A 25,701-nucleotide genomic window follows, 5' to 3' on the forward strand; every position below is an offset into this window, starting at 1 on the left:
GTGAACAAATATGCCAGCCTTAATGTGGATTATGAACACACTCTCCTGTTTTGCAGCACGTTGCCTTCTGGTCTTTTTGTGACATGCCGTCCGTTGTACTGAGCAGAAATCACTTATCCCGAAAGGCAAAATGTGGAGAGAAAATAGAGCTTCGTTAAAAAGAGAGGGGATGTTTTTGTGACGCTCCCAAGTCCATATTGCATTATGAAGAGAAATGAAGCAAACGGTAGTAGGTGTAAATCTCCCCCAGAAGTTAGGAGTTGTAGCCACTGAAATATTTGGCAACTTCAGATTTGCTGATGTAAAAAGTTTAATATGTTCAATTTTTCTTCTGCCAGTGAAGCTGTATAAATAACGTCAGGGTGATTGTCTTGTTTGTTTGACTATTTTACAAACCTCTGGCCAAACCAATTGGCTGGGAAGAGTAAGTCAGGGGCGGGCAAACTTTTTGGCCTGAGGACCGCATTGGGTTTCGCAAATTGTATGGGGGGCCGGTTAGGGGAGGCTGTGCCTCCCCGAACAGCCAGGCGTGACCCGGCCCCTGCTTCTCACCCCGATGCCCTCCCCCCAGGACTCCTGTCCCATCCAACCCCTCCAGAACCTCCACCCCTGACTGCCCCCCGTCGCCCCATCCAACCCCTTCTCTCATTCCTGACTGCCCCCCCAGGACCCCTGCCCCATCCAAACCCCCCTTCTCCCTGTCCCCTGACTGCCCCTGGAACCTCTGCCCTGACTGCCTCCCCCCATCCTCTGACCGCCCCAACCCCTATTCACACCCCTGCCTCCTGACCACCACCCCTGAACTCCCCTGCCCTCTATCCAACACCCCCCCACACTCCCTGCCCCCTTACCGCACTGCCTGGAGCACTGGTGGCTGGCGGCGTTGGAGCCGAGCCGCCCAGCTGGAGCCAGCCATGCACCGCACACCACAGAGCACCAGGTCAGGCCGGACCCTGCAGCTGCGCTGCCCCCAGGAGCTCGCAGCCCCGCCGCCCAGAGCATGGCGCTGGCAGCGCAGTGAGTTGAGGCTGTGGGGGAGGGGCCGGGGGCGAGCCTCCTGGGCCAGGAGCTCAGGGGCCAGGCAGGAGGGTGCCGCGGGCCGGATGTGGCCCACGGGCCGTAGTTTGCCCACCTCTGGAGTAAGTAATGGGAAGGGGAACTTTTCTCCCCTAAGCCAGGGATTCACATGCAGCCGGCTTGATGGTGCTTAAGCATTCTTATTGACCCTAACAGCTTGGCATCCGGTGTGAAATAAGGTGCTCTTGGTTCAGTTCCATGTGGACACGTGTTCACATCCCAAAACCACTGGCACTTTTATTGGCACTCTCAGCCAAGAGCCCACGGATAGAAGTGGTCCTTCCAGCACAGGGCAGAGAGGGGAAAGTTTTACTACAACTGCCTGTGCCAACTTCTGACACAGGGCTGTGGAGCTCTCGCAATTCAATGAGAAACACTTTCCTTCCAACACCAGCCTGTGCTTTTGGGAGAAAGAAATCACGATTTTGATCAGCTTTAAGATGTTACAATCCCCTCATTTGCATCGCGGCTTAGATCTGACCTACGTATGTGCTCACCAGGTGCTGACGCTGCTGCGTCAATTATTTTTAAGAGGCTGTGTCCATTCCCGAAGACTTTGACTCGGTTTATAAGAAATAATCCCGATTTCCTAACAGGTAGGCAAGACACTCCCTAAACTTGCAAACTGCATCACCTGCTAGCCTGCCTCAGGCAAAAGTTTGAATGAACAGAAGAGGCTACATTCCACCCTGGTGTAACTTGACTTCAATGGGGTAACACCAGGGCTGATCTTGGCCCACGGTCTTTACACTTTGCAACTAGACATTAATAAACTTGGCCTGGGTCAGACCAATAGGGTGGAGAGAGTGTCAGAGTCAAAGGCCTCCACTGGGAACAGGCCTCCAGCCATTCCATATTTGCTGAATGGGACTGCTGTGGCAGCACACAGGGAAAAAGGCTCTCTTTTGCTTAAACCCTGATCCAAAGCCCAGTGAATCCAACGGGTTTTGGATCAGGCCTTAGCTAGACCCTAAACGTGTACAGCTGTATGAACCAAAAGCAACAACCCAAATTGCACTGGGAAGTGACGGGGAAGCCAGTGCGGTCTGTGGAGCACTTAATGGGCCTCCTCCATCTGCCCTACCAAGTAGGCTCATTGAATTCTGCACCTGCTACAGCTTCTGAGTGTTCTTCAGAGATAGCTCCTTGTAGGACACGTCGCAGGAATGCAACCTGGAGGTCAAAATAACCTGAATAGCTGGGGCTCGATCTGCATCTGAGAAGCATGGTCCCAGTGGTCACGCTGTCCCACAGATGGAGAAAAGCACAACAGGCCACTGAAGCCACCCGGGACTCCTGGAACAAAGAAGGCTCCAAAAGTGACACTCTCTTCTATTAATAATTCATATTTAGTACAGAGCAGAAACACTGGTAAGAGGAAATGATACATGAGCAATGCAAATCTTCATGACTTAAAGTATCAGAGGGGTAGCTGTGTTAGTCTGGATCCATAAAAGCTGCTTTTTCATGACTTAAAAGTGCAACTGAACCTGAACCAGCCTGACATTGTGACCAGCAGCCGGTCACTTGTCCCTTTAGGCTTTCGCAGTGAATGCCAAATCAAAAGGGTGTTTGAAATGCCAGGCTTAGAAAGAAGCAATGGAGAAATACCTCTGGGACGAGGGTGTCAGATGATCTAATCATAGAATATCAGGGTTGGAAGGGACATCAGGAGGTCATCTAGTCTAACCTGCTGCTCAAAGCAGAACCAATCCCCAATTTTTGGCCTAGCTCCCTAAATGGCCCCCTCGAGGATTGAACTCACAACCCTGAGTTTAGCAGGCCAATGCTCAAACCACTGAGCTATCCCTCCCCCCCTTGCTATTGCAGGCAGTTGCATGGGCCCCCAACCATTGCCCTTGCGTGGCCACTAGCCATCCTCCGGGGACAGTGGGGTTGACCCCTGGGGCTGCTGCTCCGAGGAGGGGAAGAGGGCGGCGGGATCGGGACCCACGCGGGGTCGACGCAGAGCAAGGAGGGGGCTCTCCAGGGCACGCACCCGGCGATGGGTGACACAGCGGCGGTGCCAGGCCCAGGGACCGTCACAGCTGGCAGCAGCTGGGCTGGTGGTGAGTAATCCAAGCAGCTGGTCCATAGGGGCTGGATCTGGGGGGGGGAGGGGAGTGTCTGGCAGGGGACGGGCGTGGGCCTATGTCGGGCTGGGCGGGGGCAGGACGCGCTGCCGCTGGGGTGGGTTTCGCTGGGGCTGTCGGACGACCCCGGTAAGGCCGCCACCCCGCAGCCTCCCGGTCTCCGGGATGAGCCGCGGCCCCTTTAAGAAACCCGGCGCCTGCTCCTCGCCTGCTCCCCTCGCGAGGGCTGGGTGGGCGGTACCCTCCCCTCTCAGCCAATCAGAACAATTCGACATCCGTCACACCAGCCCCGGAGCCGGCCTGTTGGCCAGCGTCCTTCTGGTGCGAGAAAGGGGCGACCAATGAGCGCCCCGTCCAGCCGCGGAGCCACGAGCGCCGCACGCGGATTGGCCGGCGTCAGCGGGCGGGGGCGGGGCCGCCTCTCTCCGCGCGGCGCAAGGGAAGATGCTGCGGCCGGGCAGCTGCGGAGGGGCCGGTTGCTGGGCAGAGCGGGCGGCGGGAGCTTTCCAGTGCGCGAGGACGCCCAGCCCCGGTGAGCTCTGCAGCCATGGAGCGGGTGGGCAAGTGGCTGGGCCGCCCCCGGGAGCTCTACAACCTGCTGCGCTTTAAGATGGGCGGCGGCGCGGCGGTGATGCCCCCGCTGGACCAGGTGAGCAGGGGGCGGGGCGGGGGTGCCAGTCCCGGGTGCGGGGGGGGGGGTCTCGTCTCTCTGCTGGCCCGCGTCCCGCCCAGCCAGCGCCTCTCCCCAGCCTCTCTCTGTGTCGTACGGGCTCCGTGGGACGTGGCCCACTCACTTCCCAGCCCCCTGCCGGGCCACCTAATAACCCACCTAGGCCTCGATCCTATAATCCCCCCCTGCAAGCGGAGCGCCCTGCCCCGCTGAAATCAAGGGGGGGGGGCCTCTGTGGGTACAGGGTGCTGCCCACAGGGCTCATGGTACGCCTGGGGCTGTAACCCCAACGTTTAAAACCCAATCCTGCGCGTGATTATCTGACCTCTGGTTAACCCCAAATCGGGATTAATTGAAAGATCAGTCGTGTCCCCTGGAAAGCAGCCTGTTCTGTGCATTTGTCTCCAGCACTGATCTTCTGCAGCGCATTTTGGAAAAATCAGAATTGTGCCGCCTCTGGCGCGCACAAACGCGCCCATGTGCAGAGCCTCATTGATGTCAGTAGCCACCTACTCTTTTTGCGGGGGGGGCGGCTTAGGATGTCAGTCAAATAGCGAGAATCAGGCACTGTTTCATAATTAACTCCCTTTCTGGCCAAAACCCTGTGGGTTTTTATACTATGCCCCCTTCCTTATTCTGAAAGCTTGGTCCTGTTTCCTTTTTGATTTCCCTGGTTGCTTGATGATGTGTCTTGGCCAGTAAAAGTCTATAGAATATTATCAACTAAATGGAATGGATCTTGACACCCGACTGTGGGCCAAGACCAGGCTCTGAACTGAAGCCTGTGGCACAAAGTCTTCATTAAGGTCAGAGTGTAGGACTCAGGATCAATGAAAGAAAATGGGTGGATGGACATGAAGTTCATCAATTCCTCTTTCAGTTAGTACTTTCACATAGGCCATGAATAACTGGTAGAGGGTAACAGCCACTGAAGTCCAATCCTGCGCCTATAAAATTCAGTGGCAAAACTCCATTGACTTCAGTAGGAACAGGATTAGGTCCTTGGTCACTACTGACCAGAACTGAACCCTGGTCCTAAAGAATACAGAATTCAATGCTGTATTAATCTCATAGTTATTCTTGAAACTAGTTTTACTTAAGATCCTGATACGGCCTGTCGCCCTGTATGGATGCAGGCATCTGCCTAGGCAGAGTGACTTGCAGAACCAGTTAAGCTTAAGACATTGATTGTGGAAATGTCAAACTCACTGGTGTGGGTGTGATCAGTGTGGGTCAATGGGGCTGGCTGCAGGTAGATCTCTGTGCCTGTGGCCAGCTGTGCTGACTTAAGTGGGGTTCCACCTATGCTGATCAGCTAGCAGGATCTAGACCTTATTTGGTGTTCCCAAACTGGTGACTGGTAGCAGTTACTCTTCAGAAGGGTGGTAAGACCATAAGTGCTAATTTTAATTAAGCAATTATCTTCACATGTTTACCACTTCCTATGAGAAATTAATTTGAGGTGAGTCCTTCACCTTGGGAAAAATATCTTTAAAAATGTTCCCGCTCTTTCCAAACAAGCCTCAAGTCTTCATCCAGTTAAATCTAGGGGAGATAATGCTGAGATGAGACAGTGAATGGCCTGTCTAAATTATGTGGGGACACAGAGAATTCAGTATATAAAGGCCTACATTTGCTCAGAAAGATTCTGTATTGTAAAATTAATTACTGGTTAAGTAAAATATATTAAACTGGCACCATTATCCTAAAACATCATGAATCGGTCTGAAAATATTTCACTATTAACTATTTGTATTGCCATAGCAGCTAGGATTCCCCAGTCATGAACCAGGGCCCCATTGTGCTAGGCAGTGTACAGACAAAAGACAAAACACTGGTCCCTGCTTGCAATCTCAGTAATTTTACCCACTTTTGTTATAAATGATAAAGATTACAGTAACAGATTAAAGAGGAAAACGATTATTCTGTTTTTTGTTCCCTCCTCTTAGTTTTACTCTTTGCCTAGGACAACATTTATGTGTAGTCAGTTTCAGCATTTCCCCTTAGTGGGTGGCTTTCCACATAAGATTAGGCTACTGGAAAATGTGGGGAAAGGAATGAAAATGTGATTGTGAAACTAAAAATGAGCAGACCCCAGGGAAGTCTAGTACTTGAAATTAACTTTAACTTAAAAAAAAAATCAGCTAGATTTCAAGGTGACTGCATTCCTTTGTTAGCTATTTATGCTTCTATTTCATGAAGCCTTTACTTGCAGTAGAGCACAGAGCAGGTGCTATTGCATTTAACAGCGGTGTTGAGGTTGCAGGAGACTATGAAGGGACATGGGAGGAGCTAGTCTATAGGATTAACAGAGGAGCCGCTGGAAACCGGTTTTTCTTTAAATGCTAAGGGTGGTGGGGGTGTCGGCGAGTACCTAGAGCAGCTGTAGCTCAGGAAAGCTTATGCTCTTAATAAATTGGTTAGTCTCTAAGGTGCCACACGTCCTCCTGTTCTTTTTAGGGTACAGACTAACACGGCTGCTACTCTGAAACCTGCCACAGAGCAGCTTGGTGGTTCGTGCCTGAGCCCTTGTCTCTTAGGGGGAGTTCTCCCCAGTGTCGGGGGGGCCCGGGGCTCTCCAGGGCACGCAGGGTTAACAGAAGGAGGGCGGCTCCCAGCTGAGGCGAGGAAGGGGCAGAGGGCGGCTCTCTCCCGGTGAATACGGAAGAGGTGCGCTCGGGCGGGCTGGAGGGGCTCTCCGAGGCCCGGAGCACGGGGGTGGCTGGGTCTCAGCAGGGCGCTCGGGGCGGGGGGGTCTCGGTCTCTCCGGGCCGCGCGGGGTTAACGGGGGGCGGGGGTCTCGGTCTCTCCGGGCCGCGCGGGGTTAACAGCGGGGGGTGGGAGGAGGGGGGGTCTCGGTCTCTCCGGGCCGCGGGGGGTTAACGGGGGGAGGGGGGGTCTCGGTCTCTCCGGGCCGCGGGGGGTTAACGGGGGGAGGGGGGGTCTCGGTCTCTCCGGGCCGCGCGGGGTTAACGGGGGGTGGGGGGAGGGGGAGGGTCTCGGTCTCTCCGGGCCGCGCGGGGTTAACGGGGGGTGGGGGGAGGGGGAGGGTCTCGGTCTCTCCGGGCCGCGCGGGGTTAACGGGGGGTGGGGGGAGGGGGAGGGTCTCGGTCTCTCGGGGCCGCGCGGGGTTAACAGCGGGGGGGAGGGGGAGGGTCTCGGTCTCTCCGGGCCGCGCGGGGTTAACGGGGGGTGGGGGGAGGGGGAGGGTCTCGGTCTCTCCGGGCCGCGCGGGGTTGGTGGGGGGGTCTCGGTCTCTCCGGGCCGCGCGGGGTTAACAGTGGGGGGGGGAGGGGGAGGGTCTCGGTCTCTCCGGGCCGCGCGGGGTTAACGGGGCGGTTCCCCCCCCCCACCCGGGCGGTGCCGGGGGGGCGGGGCGGGGCTCCCGGGCCGGCCGTGGGTGTGTCGGCCGCCGCCTGCGTGGCCTAGCGAGTCCCGCGCTCCTGGTTCTGCTTGGCCCCGTCGCGGCCGCGGGCTCCGGCTGGGCAGCGGCCCGGCCCCATGGCCGCCAGCACCAAGGCCGTGGCCCTCTTCAAGCGGACCCTGGCGCTGTCTCCCCCGCGCTGCCCCGGCGGCGGCGGCGGCCAGCGCTGCTCGTCCTCGCCGCTGTCCCGGCCGGGGGGCCGGCGCCGCGGGGGCAGCCGGCTCCTGCACCAGGGCTCCCCGCCGGGGGCCTGCCCGGCCTCGCCCCGCTTCCAGCAGCCCGTGTCCCCTCTGCTCTGCCCGCAGGACGTGCTCAGCGACGGCCTCAAGACCTGCTACCGGTACCTGAACCAGACCAGCCGGAGCTTCGCCGCCGTCATCCAGGCCCTGGACGGGGAGCTGCGGTGAGTGCCCGCCGGGGGGGCTGTGGGCTCGCAGGGGCTAATTAGCCCCTGTCCCTGCAGCGGGAGCCCGCCACAGACTGGCCGGGCTAGGAGAGGGTCAGCGGGGCGACCTCGTGCCGGAGCCAGCCTTGCACAGGGGAGCAGATCCCTGGTGCGATGTGCTGGCCGGGCCCGAACTCGTGTCCATGCAGCCCTACTGCATGAGCCGCTAGCTCCCTGGCCGGCAGAGGGTTATCCACGGAGCAGGAGCCCAGCACGATCCCCTGGCTGCTGTGGCCCGGAGAGGGTTAAACATCAGCCCGTAGACCGCCCATGTGTTACTGGCTATAGGCAAGGTACGTGCTTGTTCTCACAGTCTGCTGGTAGCAGGGGGTTGTCTGAGATCTATACCTCAGCGCTTGTTACCCATCGTGATTCAGGCTCTGGATTTTGATATGATCATTGGGGATGAGGCCTGGCTGTGGAGTCCGATTCTTATCGGAACTTCTTCAGAGTGCGAGGTGGGTTGGGGTCTGCCTCTCAGTCATGCATTCGTATTCAGCACCTTCCGTGCAAATAGCTCACCAGAGCTGTTTGAAAACATACTAATTAAGTGTAAAAATCCCCTGCATTTCTCTAGTGCCTTTCACCTAATCATTGTGGAGCACTTTACAAATATCAATAGAACATCCTATGTAAGAAATACTGCAGGTGTTGTTGGTGACACAAGATATGTTTATGTTAACAGGCCTTGTCTATGATCTTGAGTGCAGATTAGTTATTATTTGTATTACCATATCACCCAGGAACCCTAGTCATGGACCATGACCCCATGTTCTAGGTGCTGTACAAACATGGAAGAAAAAGATTGTCCCTGCCCCAAAGAGTTTACAGTCTAAGTGTAGGACAAGAAGCAACAGATGGATACAGACAGGGCTTATGTTTACACAGGCGTCCATGTATTTTAATATGTAGCATTTATTTAATTGGATCCCCAAAACAGTGTACAAAGTACACCAGTAAAATGTATCCATTGTGTTCAGTAATTTTCATCCCAGGTTCTGCCTTGGTATGTCTGTGTTGTCCCTCATCCCTGTAATCACTAACTAAGCACGCTACAGTGCCCCTGTGAGGCAAGGATGTATTGCTCCTGTTTTACAGAGGTGGCATAGATTCATGGGTTCTGTGACTTTCTGGGACCTCCGTGACTTCTGCAGTGGCCAGTGTGGCTGGCCCAGCAGCTTCCTGAGCAGCTCGGGCAGCCCCTGGGCCAGACCGCAGTGACTGCTGCTGGGGCAGCCTTGAGCCACAGCGCTCCTCCCACCCCAGCAGCAGCACGAGTTTGGGTGTGGGAGGAGGCGAGGGCTCTGGGCGGTGCTTACTTTGGGGAGGGGGGCTCTCTGGAAGCAGTGACATGTCCCTTCCTAGGCAGAAGCGTGGCTAGGGGGCTCTGTGCGCTCCCTCCACCTATAGGCATCGCCCCCACAGCTCCCATTGGCCATGGTTCCCCGCCAATGGGAGCTGTGGAGTGGGGGCTTGGGGTGGGGGCAGCGCATGGAGCCCATCTGGTCACACCTCCACCTAGGGGCCTCAGGGACATGCTGGCTGCTTCTGGGAACCACACAGAGCCGGGTAGGGAGCCTGCCAGCTCCCCCAGCACCAGTGGTGTCTCAGGCCACGTGCTGCCCCCTTTCCCCCTCCCCTGTCAGAGCACTTGTGGCACCCCCTACTGCCCCCTGAGCACCTGCAGCACCCCGGGCTGCCTCAGAGCACCCAAGTTTTAGTCAGGGGTATATAGTAAAAGTTATGGACAGGTCATGGGCCATGAATTGTTGTTTACTGCCCGTGACCTGCCCATGACTTTTACTAAAAATACCCATGACTAAAACGTAGCCTTAATTATAATTTATTTACAAAAAAAAAATAATTCTCCTTTAATAAAACAAACCCAAGGTTAAGTGTAGTAGTGAACAGCTAAATGATCCACTCACTTTCCCATTACCATATAATCTTTCATTGCTCATTGTTGTCCTAGCTCATCTATGCTGTTTTGTATTTATTAGCATTTAAACATTGCCAAAGTGTTAGACGCACACTACCTAATTTGCCTTTGCAATAACTCTTTTGAAGTAGTTATTATCCTAACTTTACAGATATGGATTTTTTATAATCCTAGGGCTGGAACCTGCATTCCTCGCTCCCAAAACTTCCTCTGAAGGCACAAAGATTTATGAGTTTTGAGCATAGCAGAGAGATGATTTCTTGAGCAAAACTACACAGCAAGCCAGAGCAGAGACAGGATTCAAATTCAGGAGCTGTATTGAATCATCCATTTTTCGCAGAACTCTCATAGATTCCAGTGCTTAAAAACACACTGGGAATATGGCCCCTTGAATGCATAGATCCTGGCTCCAGGATCAGTCTACTATTCCAGTCTTTTCAGACTTTTTCTGCTTGAGCCCCCCAGATCATCCATGATTTCTTGCTTTGATCCTAATACTTGGTTACTACGCAGTGGGAGGAAAGAGAAGCTGCTGCAGCAGAGGGACAGCTGAAAGAGAAGGGAACAGAGAAAAGAGTTTATCCTTCCCCTCACAAAGTCTTATTTCCCCTGGGTCCTAGTGGCTGCTGGGTTTTAGTAACTTTTACCACTATTCTGGCAAGCCCTCCCAAGACTTGTTGCAAATTTGGATCTCTCAGTACAGCAATGGATTGTGCTGCTCTTGGCACTTTGGATCAGTATTACATTAGTCTGTTACTGTATCATTAACATGCATAGTTTCATGACAGCTCTGCTTTTCATTTCCACCACCCCAGCAAAAAGAAAAAGGCCCTCTCCCCACCCCCAAAACAACAACAACTTGGTTTGAAAGAGGAACTACTCTGGTGTCTGAAGAAACGGTTGCACATTGCAAGTCACTTAGTTGTCTGCCTGATGGCGCTAAGATTCCACTTGTAAGCACGTAAAACCCGCAGTGTAAAGATTCAAGGCACTTTCCTTTGTGATTCGTGCTGAGGCGAACGATAGATTTGCAGTGGAATGATCAGCCTCAGTCACATGAAAATACTCACATGATGTGTGGGTATCAAAGATACTTACATGGCCTCCCTTACTGTTGTATCTGAGCGGCTCACGACCTTCAGCGTAGTTATCCTTAAAACACCTGTGTGAGGTAGGACAGTGCTGTCATCCCCATTTAGTAGTCTCTCTGTGCTTCAGCTCCCTAAGTAACTGGCCCAAGGTCACACAGGAAGCCTGTGGCAGATCAGAGAATTGAACCCAGGTCTCCCATGGTCCAGGCTGGCACTCTAGATACTGGACTGTCGTTCATTTCTAGCATCTGAATGCCTAGCTCAGGCATATCGGGGGGCCAAGGAATTTCCAGCATCTGTAGCGGGTCCTTTCTTGATTCTCCGTCTAGGCACATGTAGTATCTAAGTATGTTTGAGTTATATCTTCAGTGGTTGCCACTAAATTGATTAAAAAGGTATCCACTTTTTAATGATGACCACTGGTACTAGGATAGCTACTACAAAGACAGATTATGGTATGAAATTACATTTTGCCTCATGGTTTTTTTTTAGTTGTAAATGTCCTTCTGGTAGATTTGGGCCTGAATCAGAGCTCTGGTTCTGACATGCCCAAATGCTGGGGGTATTTGAAATATTGACGTGAATTTTATGGTTTGAGCCTATCTCTGATTTGTATGCAGAACTAGAAATACTTTCCAGGGTGCAGAATTGGAAAGACCTTTGTTTAATTTTCAAATGTCTCTCACAAAAGCCACATGATTATTTTTAACTACTCGCCTGTGTCATAAGGAGTCCTGCTTGATAGGAAATCCTTCCTTCCTTCCCTCCATAGTCATGCTGTGTGCATATTCTATCTGGTTCTCCGAGCTCTGGACACAGTAGAAGATGATATGACCATCAGCTTAGAAACCAAGGTCCCAATGTTGCATGACTTCCACTCCTATCTGTATCAGCCGGACTGGAGATACATGGAGAGCAAGGAGAAGGACAAGCAGGTGCTTGAGGACTTCACAACGGTGAGCCATTAGATTTCTTGTTTCAATCTATGAAATATAATGTGCTGATAATATAGGTATCCACTTTAAACCTCTTTGCATCTTGATACATAGAATTGTTAGACTGGATCAGACCCAAAGTCCACCTGGTAACCTGACTTCAACAGTGGCCAGTACCAGATGCTGTATTTGGCACTGGTGCGACCACTCCTGATATACTGTGTCCAGTTCTGGTGCCTACAATTCAAGAAGGATGTTGCTAAATTGGAGAGGGTGCAGAGAAGAGCCATGATAATGATTAAAGGACTAGAAAACATACCTTATAGTAATAGACTCAAGAAGCTCAATCTATATCCATCTTAACAGAGAGAAAGCAAAAGAGTAATTTGATTACAGCCTATAAGTACCTGCTTGGGGAATAAAACTTTGTTAATGGGCTTGTCAACCTAACAGGCAGCGGTATAACAAGATCCAATGGCTGGAAGTCAACGCTAGACAAAGTCAGACTAGAAATAAGGTGTACATTTTTAATAGTGAGGTTAATTGGAACCAATTTAACCAAAGGTAGTGGTGGATTCTCCATCACTGGCAGTTCTTAAATCTAGGTTTGATGTTTTTCTAAAAGATCTGCTCTGGTTCAAACAGGAAGCTGTTCAGGGAAGTCCAATGGCCAGTGTTATGCAGGCCAGACTAGATGATCACAGTGGTCCCTTTTGGCATTATAATCTATGAATCTGTTTCAGAGGAATGTGCGGGAACGTTGCATTAAGCAGATGTGGGATAATCTGTGCCCAGGAGGCAACCCAACATGATCTTTAACAGCTAGAGATTGATTCAAGTCTCAAAGCAAAAGGTTTACTATCCCAGTCTCAAATTTTTTATCATTAGCAGTAACAGCGGATGTGGAACTCAATAGAATTTCCATTACTGGTCTTACTGGCAGAGCTCAAAACATGGAAAACTGTCTCTATAAAGTAGGATATTTCATGAACAGTATTAGCATTGTGTATGATACACTGTGATGCTCTCCTGATCAGTACTGATATAAATGGCTTTTGCCATCTATGCCAAAACACCTGGTTTGATGGTTCTTAACTCTGGTTGTACATTGGCTGTTGACGTATCACTGGGTTTGCTGTTATTCTGTATTGCTCAATAGATGAGAAAGGGATGTGGAAAACCAACTCATTTGTAATCTAAACTGTCCCAGAATTTCAGGCACTTCTCAGTTTTGACATTGAGGGCTGCATTTTAAAGAACAGAGGCCTAAGATCTTACGCATTCACTCACCTGCATTTGTGTATGTTTCACTGCAGTTCTGTGCCCTACTAGGTGTTCAGAGGGCTACTCACTTGCGTATGAGACTGCATGCACAATTGGGAACACTGAATGTTGATAAACTTTGCATGTATGCAAATGAGGCACCACTCTCGGAAAACTTGGCTCTAAATATTATATGTTCCCTCGGGTTTTGAAAAAGCAGATCAGCTTCACAGAGCGGAATGGCAGACTTGCAAACTCTTGTTTTCCATGTCAGAAGAGTTCAGGTGTGTCCTGGGATTGATAGGTCCTGCCCACTGGAGGAAAGGGGGATGATGGCAGGAGGTCAGAGAGCAAGTTGCTCAGTTAATGGAGGGAGTAATGTGGGTGATGGCTTTGGAGGATCTGTTCCTTTCTTACAAGGGGCTTAAGCTAAATAGAATGACCTCGTTATCAAAGAGAAGGTTGGGAGGTGACTTGATCACAGTCAGTAAGTACCTGTAGAGAGAAGATACCTGATACTGTGGAGGGCAATCTAGCAAACAAAGGCATAACAAGAACCAACTACTAAAAGGGAAAGCTAGACAAATGTAGACCGGAAATAAGATGCACACTTCTAACAGTGGGGGGAATTAACCTTTGGAACAAATTAACCCGTGGACTCTGTTACTCTGTGGTGGACTCTGTTACTTGAAGTCTCTACATCGAGATAGGATGTCTTGTGATCTTGTTCAACCAAGAGTTACTGGGCTTGATGTGGAATTCCTGAGTGAAATCCTTGGGCCTGTGCTACACGGGAGGTCAGATGAGATGATCATAGTGGTCCCCCCACAAGCCTCAGAATTGATGAGGGCCCCAATCCTTGCTGAGCCAGCAGTTGAACCTACTAATCATTTCAGTCTAAAATGTGTAAGCACAGAGGGGAAAATGTTAGCCCCAGAATGTTTCACTATGTTACTATTTATGGCTGACAGCAAGAGGTCAGCTCTACTGTATTAACTAGTAAACACTTAGATCTTTTGCAGAAACAGTAGCTGAAATTTTTTTTGAGTGAGCATCATGCAGAATAAGTTAAAAGTAAAGGAACAGGGCAGCAGCTCTTACAAACTTTGTTTATATTCTCCATAGTTTAATATACCATTGTCAGCTTCTACTGCTTGCTTTTTCTTTTTAAGGACGAGTTTATAATTCTGATGATATGCCTGACCAGCGTCATAATAAAACCAAACCTAGGGAATGAAATGCAAAAAGCTGTGTTGTATTCAACACTAAGCCTCATAAAAACTGCAAAGTCAAGAAATGCAAAAACCAGACAAAGAGTAGATCATTTAGATGCCAAGTCACTTTGGTGCTTTTGAAATTTTCACCCAAGATCTCTTAATACGAAAGTAATCACAACTTTAAACTGATTTGCAAGAGCACACATTTACACTTCCATTGCACTGTATGCTGCTGAGGCATTCAGATGCCAGGTGGTGAAAGGGCTGTACAAATAGAGCTGTAGCTCTAGGTTCCTGAGCTATTTACCAGTAATTTAACAAAAAGCTTTGTGCATAACTGAAATGTAATTTAATAAACTAACTTTTATATTTTATTGGTGTCTATTAACTCCACCCTCCCTCTTCTTATTTCTGTTGGTGTAAAATTCTTCTTCTCCCTGCTCTGCCACCCAAACACCAGCTGGGAATGTGCATGGGAACAAGATGCATGCTTCACACTGGAGTAGTTGCCCTCTAGATGCAGCATTATTTCAGTGCTCCAGCTGAGAGCCCTGCTGGGATTTGGCGAGCAACCAGTGCTGGGGACCAGGCTGGGATTCACTCGCTGAATGGGGCTGTTCTCTAGTAGATTTTAGGTTAGCGTTCCAAGGAGTGCACTTAACCTGTGGCATAATAATTCTCACAAGAACAGGAGCAGTACAGTTTCTGAAAAAATTTAGGTAACTGATAGGATTTGTAAATATTTTGAATTTTAATTGAAGGTTGGATTCTACTTCCATTAAAATCAGAGTGTGAGGGAGGTGATGTTTTTAGGTGGGGTGAGTTGTTGCGGATTTTATGGTAACTTGATATTAAGGCTCAGATTTTCATATGAGCCTTTGAGTAGTTCAGTGCCCAAATCCCATTGAATTTCAGTGTGATTTGAGCACCTAACTCCCCTCTGATAATCCCAGCCCAAAAGAATATTTGGGAAGTCCAGTGATAGCATGGATGCCTTCTGGCCATTCACAGCAAACAGCTGCTTGTCGGAGAATTGCTCCAGTGTTCAGAAATGTTACTACAGTACGAAAGAGTTTAATATGTACACTTGGGATACAAGCAACTTGTTAATTTAGAAGATCTGTCCTCGTAAGTGGTATTTACGGGGGCTACATTGTTCCATGAAGTATCTTTGTTTGCTGCATTCATGTAACTGGCCTGCTCTTCTAACACATCCACTCCTGTTCAACCTATATTACAATACAACTTTGATATAGAAGGTCTCAGAAACGGCTGAATAACAGTCTCAGACAGTTACATGGCACTGTTCATCAGTATATCTCACAACACTTTACAAAGGAGATCGGAATCATCATCCCCATTTTACAGACTGGGAAACTGAGGCATGGAAGGAAGTGACTTGCTGAGGTCACCCAACAGGCCAGTGGCAGAGTTGGGAATAGAGTCCAGGTTTCCTCTGTCCCAGCCCAGTGTTCTTTCTGTCCACAGTTGAGTTCCTCTGAGCTCCTTTAATCTCTCAATTTATTTATCTTAAAGAGAATGCTACGAGGCTGCCTATAATTACCCACACAGGGAGGAGAGGTCTGATGCTGGAGTACTCTTTAATGTAGCAAAGGAAGAAATAAATGAAATGGCTGGAAGTGGATGTCACCAAAGTTCAAACTGGAAATAAGATGCACATTATTAACGGTGAGGATAGATTGCCCAGTGATAGAGTGATTCTCCGTCATTTGGAGCCTTTAAATCAAGACTGGGCTCTAAAACAGGTGTCCTAGTTCAACCAGTAATGGTTGCGCTGGCAGCAGGAAATGCTGGTTGGAATTGTCTGGCCTGTGTTGTACAGGACACTGGCCTAGAGGATCATAATGGTCCCTTCTGGCCTTTAAACTGTGAAATATTGCACATGCTGAAGTCTGGGAGAGCTGGGCCTTGGGGAGCCCATAGAGAACAGAGCTGCAATAAAACCCTGGAAATCATTCTAGCAGCTGTTCACTTGGTGGAACTCTTTCATAAAGTTACACTTGATGTACAGAGTTTGTTTTGTAACTCCTTCATGCCCCAGCTCACAAGTGATGCTGTCCAAGGCCGTATCGCCTTCAAGAAATTACATACTGCATTTGAGCTGTGGCCAGAGATCATAGGAATTTTTGTTTCTGCACATGCTGAATTTGTGTTTACTGCTGAGTGGCTTGAATCTGCTCCCATTGAAGCCAGTGGGAATTTTGCCAGCCCCTTCAGTGGGAGCAGGATTAGACCCCAGTAGCCTATAACCTTTCCCCCTCTTCTCTTCTTCCCCTCCCCCCCCCCCCCATTCCTAGTCTGTTGACAAATGCCACTTTCAGCACAATGTATATTTCTTTGTGGTTTCTGCTGTAGATCTCCTTGGAGTTCAGAAACCTGGCAGAGGTGTATCGAGATGTGATTGCAGATATTTGTCACAAGATGGGAGCCGGAATGGCAGAGTTCTTGGAAAAGAAGGTTGACACCCAGCATGAGTGGGATAAGGTAAGCGAGCATTGAGAGCGCATCCTCTCCAGTACGTAAAAGGTTGTTACAAGGAGAAGGGAGAAAAATTGTTGTTCTTAACCTCTGAGGTTAGGACAAGAAGCAATGGGCTTAAATTGCAGCAAGGGAGATTTAGATTGGACATTAGGAAATACTTCCTAACTGTCAGGGTGGTTAAGCACTGGCATAAGTTGCCAAGGGACGTTGTGGAATCTCCCATCATTGGAGATTTTTAAGAGCAGGTTAGACAAACACCTGTCAGGAATCGTCAAGATAATACTTAGTCCTGCCATGAGGGCAGGGGACTGGACTAGATGACCTCTCAAGGTCCCTTCCAGTCCTATGATTCTATGCTCAGGGCAATGCGCACAACCCCTGCTGGAGGTCTGGCATTCTTCATTTGCTGCTTCATCATGATGATGATGATTGATTACAATTTCTTATTGTAATGCTCATCCTGGCCATACATAGGTACCCAAGATGAGTAAAGGACAAAGTGTTAACTCTGAGTCTTGCTGTTTGGTGGGCAGCCTGCTTCCATGTGAATGTAAAGATTTATCTGAGCGGCGAGATCCCTGCGTACATTTCCCAAGGCATTGATTAGCTATTTTTGTCACTGACCTTGTGGATGACAGTGGCTGTGTGCATTATTGATAGGTAAAGCATAGTACAGCTGTAGTGCAGAAATTTAAGGTGGGCCATCTTACTCCCTGCCCACTTAACTCCTTGACTAAGAAGAACACAAAGTACTCTGTCCCCTGCTTTAGCTGCCAGGCTATTCATTGAAATGCAAGTACGCACGATAAAGCCTTGATGCTGGTTTTGGGTGGTTTTCTTAGAACGTGCACTGTATAAAATGGGCCACATGAGCATCTGCTCTCATTTGGGTCTTTCATCTGGGTGATGGAAGTCTGGTGCCAGTAACAGCTGTGAATGACACACTTGCCATTTTTCCTGGGTGAAGCAATGGTCCGGTGGTAGAATCCACACTGTAGAAGCATATTTTTGGTATGCGGATGTTGGCTGTTGAGCACTGGCATGAAGACACATGGCAGAGAGCCCTCGCTCAGTGTCGCTCTGTATTCAAAGCCCAAACCCAAATACCACTGACACATCCATCAAAATGGGTTTGATATGCAGCAAGTTGAACTGCATGGGAACTGTCTTGCGAAAGTCTCCCTAAAGACACAAACAGGCACGTTAAATAACCTACAGGAGTAATTTTGATGTAGCCACATGGACTAGGGGAGAGACGTTTCACAACTCATTTTGTTCTTTCCAAACCTTGCAGTATTGTCACTATGTTGCTGGGCTGGTGGGGATTGGCCTTTCCCGTCTGTTCTCTGCATCAGAGCTAGAAGACCCTGTCGTAGGACAGGACACAGAGCTTGCAAATTCCATGGGCCTCTTTCTTCAGAAAACCAACATCATTCGTGATTATCTGGAGGACCAGCTGGAGGGAAGAGAATTCTGGCCCAGAGAGGTAAAGGGAAACCAGCACTTTTCAGATGAGAACTTCAGCTAGATACGGTTTATTAGGAAGTGTTAGAGTGGTGATGCAGACTCCTATTCCTTTCTGATGAGCTCTGGAGCAACTGTTTCTGCTTTGATACTGAGTTAGTCAGGACTACTTGTTAGGAGACTCATTTCGCAGAATTTATCTTTTTTTTTTTTGGTTCTTTTTCAGATGTCGGTTTCTGGTGTGTGTGTGTCCGTCCCCAATGAAGTTGCACAAATCTGTCTGTAGAGAGTTAGGCAAAACTCTTCTGTCAGAGAGATCTTACAGTGGTATAGCTGAAAGGTCAATTGTCAGCATGCCTGTTCCATGGATAAAATCTGTTCAGCAGAGTGTCTGTGACAGCAGAGGTTTTTCCAGACAATCTTGGATGCAGTTGCTCTGCTCCATGCACCTGCCCTGTTCGCAGGATGGGACAGGGTTCCTGTAATCTAAGAAGAGTTGGCCCAACTCAGATTGAGAGACCATCTTTATAACATGGGGACTCTTCTGCACCAGCCCCAGTCCAGCAAAGCATTTACACACACACGTAACTGTAAGCACGTGAGTAGTCCCAATGAGGTCAGTGCAGTTACTCATGCTTTAAAGTGTGTGTAAGTGCTGTTCTGAATCAGAGGCAGGGACGCTTAACTTCAGAGCTACCAGCTGGGTCCAGTTCTTCTCAGGAGAATGGGATCCATGTCTGTCCAAAACTTCACCATTGAGTAAGACTTCCTTCTAGCAGTTGGTCTCTCTCTTTCCCAGTGTGCCTTATCAAAAGGGTTGCTGTAATGGGACTGAATGGAATAGTAGGTCAGAGTGAACTGTGTGTTAAGGGTCTTGCTTCTGACTGTAACAAAGTCTGATTACAAGAATTAGGTGCAGTAAAATAAGATCTTTGTATTTGACAGTTCGATATGGGCCCCCTTATGAACATGAATGTCTGAAAAGTGTTAACTGCTGAGTGGTGTTCCTATGTACTGTTGGCATTCCTAGGTTTGGAGCAGGTATGCCAAGAAGCTGTCGGATCTCACCAAGCCAGAGCACATTGACATGGCCGTCCAGTGTATGAATGAACTGATCACAAATGCATTGCACCATGTCCCCGATGTTCTCACCTACTTATCTAGACTGAAAAACCAAAGTGTCTTCAACTTCTGTGCTATTCCACAGGTAGGTTAATGTTTCCAAATGTTTGAACCAGATATTTTCATTGCCTTTCCCCCCCTCCCACATTAACCCCTTTGGGGCTGGATGTCTTCTCCGGTCCAGACACAGTATTTAATACTACCCCTATTTTTTTTCTCTCCGATATTAAATACATTCAACATGGAGATCGCCAAACATTTTGAGTTGTTGCCTCATCTTGAGAGATTGGGTCTTTCCCCAGAAGAATGACTACTTTCAGATATACATGTTATTCTCACTAACGTCAGTGGGGCCTGTGAGTACAGAATAAATGCTGCTTGTCATTTCTCCCCAGGTGATGGCCATCGCCACTCTGGCGGCCTGTTACAATAACAAACAGGTGTTTAGGGGGGTGGTGAAGATTCGGAAAGGACAAGCTGTCACTTTAATGATGGATGCCACAAACATACAAGCTGTCAAGGCTATAATGTACCAGTATGTGGAAGAGGTAGGTTTGGTGTCTTGCTTTGAAAGACTCATATTCAGATGTAGCTGTTCCCTTTTAATCCTCAGTGTTCTGCTGTTTAAGGCTAAGCTGGGGTTTCCACTCTATCCCCCGATTCAGCAGTTTAGCAACTGCCATTTTGCTTTAGCTAAAATTGTTGAAGATGTTCTAGGAACAAGGACATCAGCATGAAAAAGCTTGAAGTAGTAAAGTCTGGAACATGGCTTTTTTCTTCTTCTCTGATGCTGTAAATCCTTATAGTCCAAAGTGTATTCTCCAGACGTATAGCACTTCCCCAATTTATTATAAAAGCCACTCTTCTGTTTTCAGGGGATATAATTACAGCTGTTGCAGAAGTGAAAGCCACAGCTGAGATGACAGACTAACTGCCAGTATAAACCTCTGCCCTCACTTATAATTTTCAGATTTTATATGGGATCAATGAGTAGGCAGAAGATAGTGAAAGGAAAGGTAAGGGAGGGGTTACAAAAATAGGCTAGCTCCCCAATCTTGCCAAGCCATTGATGTGGCTGTGCAGCGCATGAATGAACCGATCACAATCGCTGTATGCCATGTCCCTGGTGTCCTCACATACTTATCTAGACTGAAAAACCACAGTGTCTGTTGTACAAGCCAAGCAGCCTTTTCCGGTGCCTGGAGTTACCTTTTGTTGTGCAGCTCAATAGAGAATAGGTTGGAATAAAGCTTTCTGTGGCTTTCCCCTGCTGGATGGAAATGGGGGTGTAGGAAGGGCTGGTACAAGCCTGACAAAATCAGCTGGGTTTTTTAATAGCCCCTTCTCTGCTGGGGAATCTCTTTAAACAATCCCTTTGTTAGTATTTACATTTGGGGACTTTGGGGTAGAATCCTGCCTCAGTTACAGTCCAGGGCAAAACTCCCTTCTAGGGCCCAGATTTCACCCTTTGTCGTCCTCCATACGAAGGCTGAAACTGAGAATTCTGTTTAAACGTGATTCTTGGAAGAAGCTGCTTAGGGTGGTGTCACATCCACCCCAGGCAGGGTCAGCTACGGTCGTGTCTATGGCTGCTGCTGACAGCTTTCGATCATGTTTTCCCTGCATTGTGTGGATAGGACTCTTGTTGAAGAACAGTATTGTCAGTCCATGCCAGGGAGTACCTTGGTGTTCTGTCAGTCAGTTACCTGTCTAATAGACCTTGCTAGCAAGGTGCAAATACTGTTCCAAATCCTTGAGTCAGACAGCTCTTAGTGGCTGTACACATTCCTCGTAGCCTAACCTGACCTAACCATGGGAATAACATGTCTTATGACAACATGTTTAGGTCCTGTCGTCTTTGGGATTTGGAGCAGCTAGCAAGGGTTTCAAAGCAAAAACCATTTTAATGTTTGTTTACTTAGATTCTATATAGGGCCTTACCAAATTCATGGTCCATTTTGGTCAGTTTCACAGCCAGAGGGTTTTAAAATTGGTCAATTTCATGATTTCAGATGTTTACATTTGAAATTTCAGTGTTGTAACTGCAGGGGTCCTGACCCAAAAAGGGATTGTGGGGGGTCCCAAAGCTGTTTTGGATGGGGGGAAAGGGGAGACAGAAGAGGGAGGTTGCAGGATTGCCACCCTCACTTCTGTGCTGCTTTCAGAGCTGGGCTCTGAAGTCAGCAGTCGCTGGGCTTCCTGCAGCTGGAGGAGGCTTGTGGAGGTGGGTCCGATCTCCCCAATGCTCCTGGGAGTGCCCCAGCCAGGGGCTCCTAGCCACTAATCATGGCCAGTGGTGGATTAACGCACAGGCCTACGGGCCCGTGCCCAGGGCCATTTGAAAAAAGGATGCCCCGAACCCTGTCAGGAGCCATGTGGGGGGAGGGGGGGTAGCTGAAGCCCCGAGCATCAGCAGGAATCGAGGGGACTGAAGCTCCATGCCTTGATGCCTGGGCAGGAGCTGCGAGGGCATGGAAGCCCTGAGCCCAGGTGCTTCAAGCCCCAGGTGGAGCTGTGATGACAGAACCCCGGAGCCTGGGCACACGCTGCGGGGGACAGAAGCCCTGAGCTCAGATGCCTGGAGCCCAAGCAAGAGTTGCAGGGGGTGGGAAGCACTGACCCTGAGCATCCTGGTCCCCGGCAGGAGCGGCAGGGGGTGGAAGTGTACCACCCTCACTTCTGTGCTGCCTGTGGAAGTGGGTCTGATCTCCCCCTGATAATGGCCATGCAAGGGAAGGACAAGTTCTGTCCCTCCCCAGCCTGGCTGGACTAGCAGATTTTGGGGAATCTGATTTTCATGGGGAGAGGTTTATTTCGCAGTCCATGACATGTTTTTCATGTGAAATTGGTAGGGCCCTATTTATGTAATAGACTCCTGTACAAGGCTGTAAGTGCCCTAACAATCACCATTACAACAAAATCACATCAGGATTAATAAACATTTAACTAAGTTCTGGCTAATGTGGCTTGAACTGACAGACTGACCCCTGGGGGCATATCCTCTAAACTCAGTTCAGTTAGCACAGTGCTCAGGTAAAATATTCCCTCTTAGCTCCCAGTTTCCCTGACTGGAGAGAAGTTAGTGCGGTTCTGATCCCCCGTTGGTTTAAAAGATGGGTGAATTGCTGGTAATGAGTGTTGTTCTGTTTTGGAATATGCCTAGCACCTCCTCCACAGAAGCCATATATTGTCATAGGAATTGTGTGTGTGGTTTTCAGGGTTACTCCCTAACCTTGTGTGGGTTTCTCTCTCTGCAGATCTATCAGAAGGTCCCAAGCACAGACCCTTCTTCTAACAAGACCCAGCAGATCATCATCTCAATCCGGACAATGAGTTTGCCCAATGGCGTCGAGGTATCCCGTAACCATTACTCCCCCATATACCTCTCGTGCGCCATGCTTCTGGCAGCGCTGAGCTGGCAGTATCTGAGAGCGATGTCGAAGGCATCAGAGGAGTATGTACAAGCCAGCGAGAACTGAGGGTTGGTGGGGAGAGCGAAGGTCAGTGGATGGATAAGGTTGGGAACAGGTTCTTGTCTCTTCCCTGTTGGATCTGCTGCCCTGCGGGATGCCAGACTGGTGTGGACCCTTAAAGCTGTGAATGGAATGGCAAATCTGAAGGTGTTGGTTGGCCTGCAGTATTGTGTGTTGCAGCCACTAGCTAGCAGCTGGATTTGGCTGTTTTCACTGTTTGGATGAACAGGTTACAAGTAAGACTGGTTGAGTCTCACTTTTCCTCTTTGTGGGAGACTGTTTTACCTGAATTCTGGCCAGGATATTTTTTAATTGCCTCTGTCACTTGTGATTTTGACACCTCCCTCCAGTAAAAAGTTGCATGACGTGAGCCTTTGCGTTCTCCCTCGTCTGCCCTGGGTGTGTTCTTACCTCAGTACCTTCATTGCTCAGCAACTGAATGTTTCCAGCAAGTCAGCTATCTTGGAAGCCACCATTCCCTCACATGGATGAAATCTTCAACTCACTGGGGCAACGTCTGACTGTTTTCTGACCGTTTCTCTAAATAGCTGAGGATCTTACAGGACAGAGATGAGTGCGTAAGTTCTGGGCCTCCCCATCCTTGTACTAAAGAATTGTGAAGAGATACTAGCCTTAAATATTAGAGCTATTGCAATAACTTGGATGTAGCTTTCTGGTGAGATTGTTTTGTACAGTTTAAAGAGCTCAGAGGCTGAAAGCAGCTCTGTCTTCCGAAAGCTGAGTAGATGGCAGTACATGCAAAGCTTATTTCTCTGCAAAAGTTAAGGTGCAGGACGTGTGGGGGCAGGCTGAAGGGCTCAGAGGTGGGTAATGACTGCTAAGTCTGGTAGGATACAGCTGTACTGCTTGTGAGTAACACGCCATCCAGTGGGTGTCTTGGGATATAAAAGGTAGCTCCTGATCCATCCCGTGAGGATGGTTTTCATCAAACCATGCAGTGAGGATCCCCTTCCTGGGCAAAGGAGGTGCACTGCAGTAAGGGAATAGTAAGGGAACAGCTGTAGCAGTGAGCGTGGGAGACGGAAAAGCTGCCAGCTGAGCTGTAGGGGAGCCAAGGAGGCAGGTCTTGAGTCAGCAAACCTTCCTGACCTGGCGAGAAGAAGGGGAATGTTGGAGTCTTTCTCCCCTGGTGTCTCTCCTGTCTTTGTGCCCCACCCAGGCTGACAGTATGGCCTAGAGAAGCACAGGTACCTCTTTGGACTGGTCACTAATTGGCTCTGGAAGGAAGGTGGTTGCATAGCTGCTGCTCATGCATTCAAACTCCCTTTGGAAACAGGACTCTCTAATCACATACCATTATTTTCTGTGGCTGGAGCAGTGTTCCTTTCACCCATGGCCTCTTGGGGGTGCAGGGGTACAGCCTGCTCTGCCTTCCCTGTGGGACTGTCAGCAACAATGCTGGTTTGACACCTTCTGGCTGTGCCCTTTGGGACGCTGGCTGTTCAGATGAAGTAGTCCACAGTGTGAGTATTATCTGCTAGTTGTCCATTGCTTCCAGCTCCTGTAAAACTCAGTGTCTGTGCTGGAGACAAGAATGGAAATGCTTCAGCTTAAGACTTTTATGAGCTGCTTTCAGCTGCACGGGTGGAGTTCCAGGGACAGCAGCTCTGAACATAGCCTTGTCCTGCCGATTTCAGCAGGTGGCAGTCTTCATAGATCTGTCTTGAAGAACAACCTTCATGAAGGAAACAGACACTTCTCTCTGGACTCAAGAACACGCTCCCACCAGCTCTGAAACCTGCCGTCATCGTAGGAAGAGCCTTTAAAAGTTGAAGTAGTAGGGCTGGCACCAGGAAGTCTGCTTAAAAGCCGTTGGGTTAGCTGTGTTCACTTTCTGTTCAGAGGGGACGGGTGTCTGCAATACTCCTAACCCTCTTTCCCCCCTCGGTCTTTAAGCTAGCACAGCTCATGTTTTAAAGCAGTGTCTTTGAATAGAGGTGAGTATGTTTGAGGACAGGTGCTTGCTGCTGCTCTAACTCACCCCCCTGTTACATTGTGTACTACTGTGCTGTCCTTGCTGTGAGCAACTCCCCAGCTTTTCATGAACATCTAGTGGAGCATGGCCCTGGAGGAGAGGGCTGAGGAGCTATTATCAGTGCTGTTACAGGAAGCAACTCTCTCCCTGTTAAACCTTCTGTTCCCCAAAGCAACCTCCATGTGGCTGCTTTTAAACAGCAGTAGCATCTGGTGTTGTAGATGTGCACCCATGGTGGGAAAGGTGACTTAGTCTAGTCACTTGATGTTTAGGAGTTGGGATCTCTGCTGGGAAATGTCTTGTGGTTGGGTGTAAGACCACTACAGCACTATTACAAGGCAAGCTCTACTCCCTGGTTATCTGTGTACATACTTAGCTAATTAAATGTTGATGCAAATATTGTTTTGCTCTTTATGTAGAGAGGTCTGGGCTTCAGTTCTCAGCTTCCCTTAACAATAAATTTCTTTGCCTAGAAGTCCTTGGGTACCATTATTCAGCTGGCTAATGATGACATGTTGTGAAATCTTATTTGACAGGTGGGAAGAAGCTACTCTACATGGGAAAGCTTTGCATAACAGATCAGTCTTCCTGTGTGAACATTTCTACATTTAAAGCAAAAGCAGCACAATAAATTACATGCCTGATGGTGGTAGACTCAGGGATCTTAAGCTAGTTAGGTTACAAAATGTTAAGCAGTGACTTAATCAGTAGGCATAAAGGGAATGTCTGCAATGAGTTCTTCAGTCTAGTAGACCAAGATGCAATGGCTGGAAGCTGAAGCTAGATAAAATTATGCCTTGAGGCTGGTCTGAGTTTAACAGTGAGGGTAATTAATCATTGAAACAGCTTACTTAAGGATGGGATGGATTCTCTCTTGCTGCAACTTTTAAATCAACAAGTTGATGTTTTTCTGAAAGACTAATTCAAGCAGGAAGTATGTGGAAGTCTTATGGCCAGGATGCTTTAAAAACACTGGAGCTGCCTCCAACA

At 49.0% G+C, this 25,701-nt stretch overlaps 1 protein-coding gene across 2 annotated transcripts; it reads left to right on the forward strand.

The window, feature by feature from the left end:
• Window positions 1-3,642: 3,642 nt before the first annotated feature.
• Window positions 3,643-23,085, forward strand: LOC144262515 (squalene synthase-like). Of its 2 annotated transcripts, XM_077812377.1 has the most exons (8): window positions 3,643-3,819; window positions 7,570-7,667; window positions 11,512-11,695; window positions 16,531-16,659; window positions 17,951-18,142; window positions 19,151-19,327; window positions 19,638-19,790; window positions 22,500-23,085. In XM_077812377.1, exons 1-8 carry the CDS (start codon window positions 3,718-3,720, stop codon window positions 22,719-22,721), a joined length of 1,257 nt encoding a protein of 418 aa, XP_077668503.1. In that variant the 5' UTR covers window positions 3,643-3,717; the 3' UTR covers window positions 22,722-23,085. The 2 variants fall into 2 exon arrangements, with proteins under 2 accessions (XP_077668503.1, XP_077668502.1); XM_077812376.1 differs by lacking the exon at window positions 3,643-3,819 and having other exon boundaries at window positions 7,259-7,667.
• Window positions 23,086-25,701: the final 2,616 nt, after the last annotated feature.

This window comes from Eretmochelys imbricata, chromosome 3, assembly GCF_965152235.1.
Source record: "Eretmochelys imbricata isolate rEreImb1 chromosome 3, rEreImb1.hap1, whole genome shotgun sequence".
NCBI lineage: Eukaryota > Metazoa > Chordata > Testudines > Cheloniidae > Eretmochelys > Eretmochelys imbricata.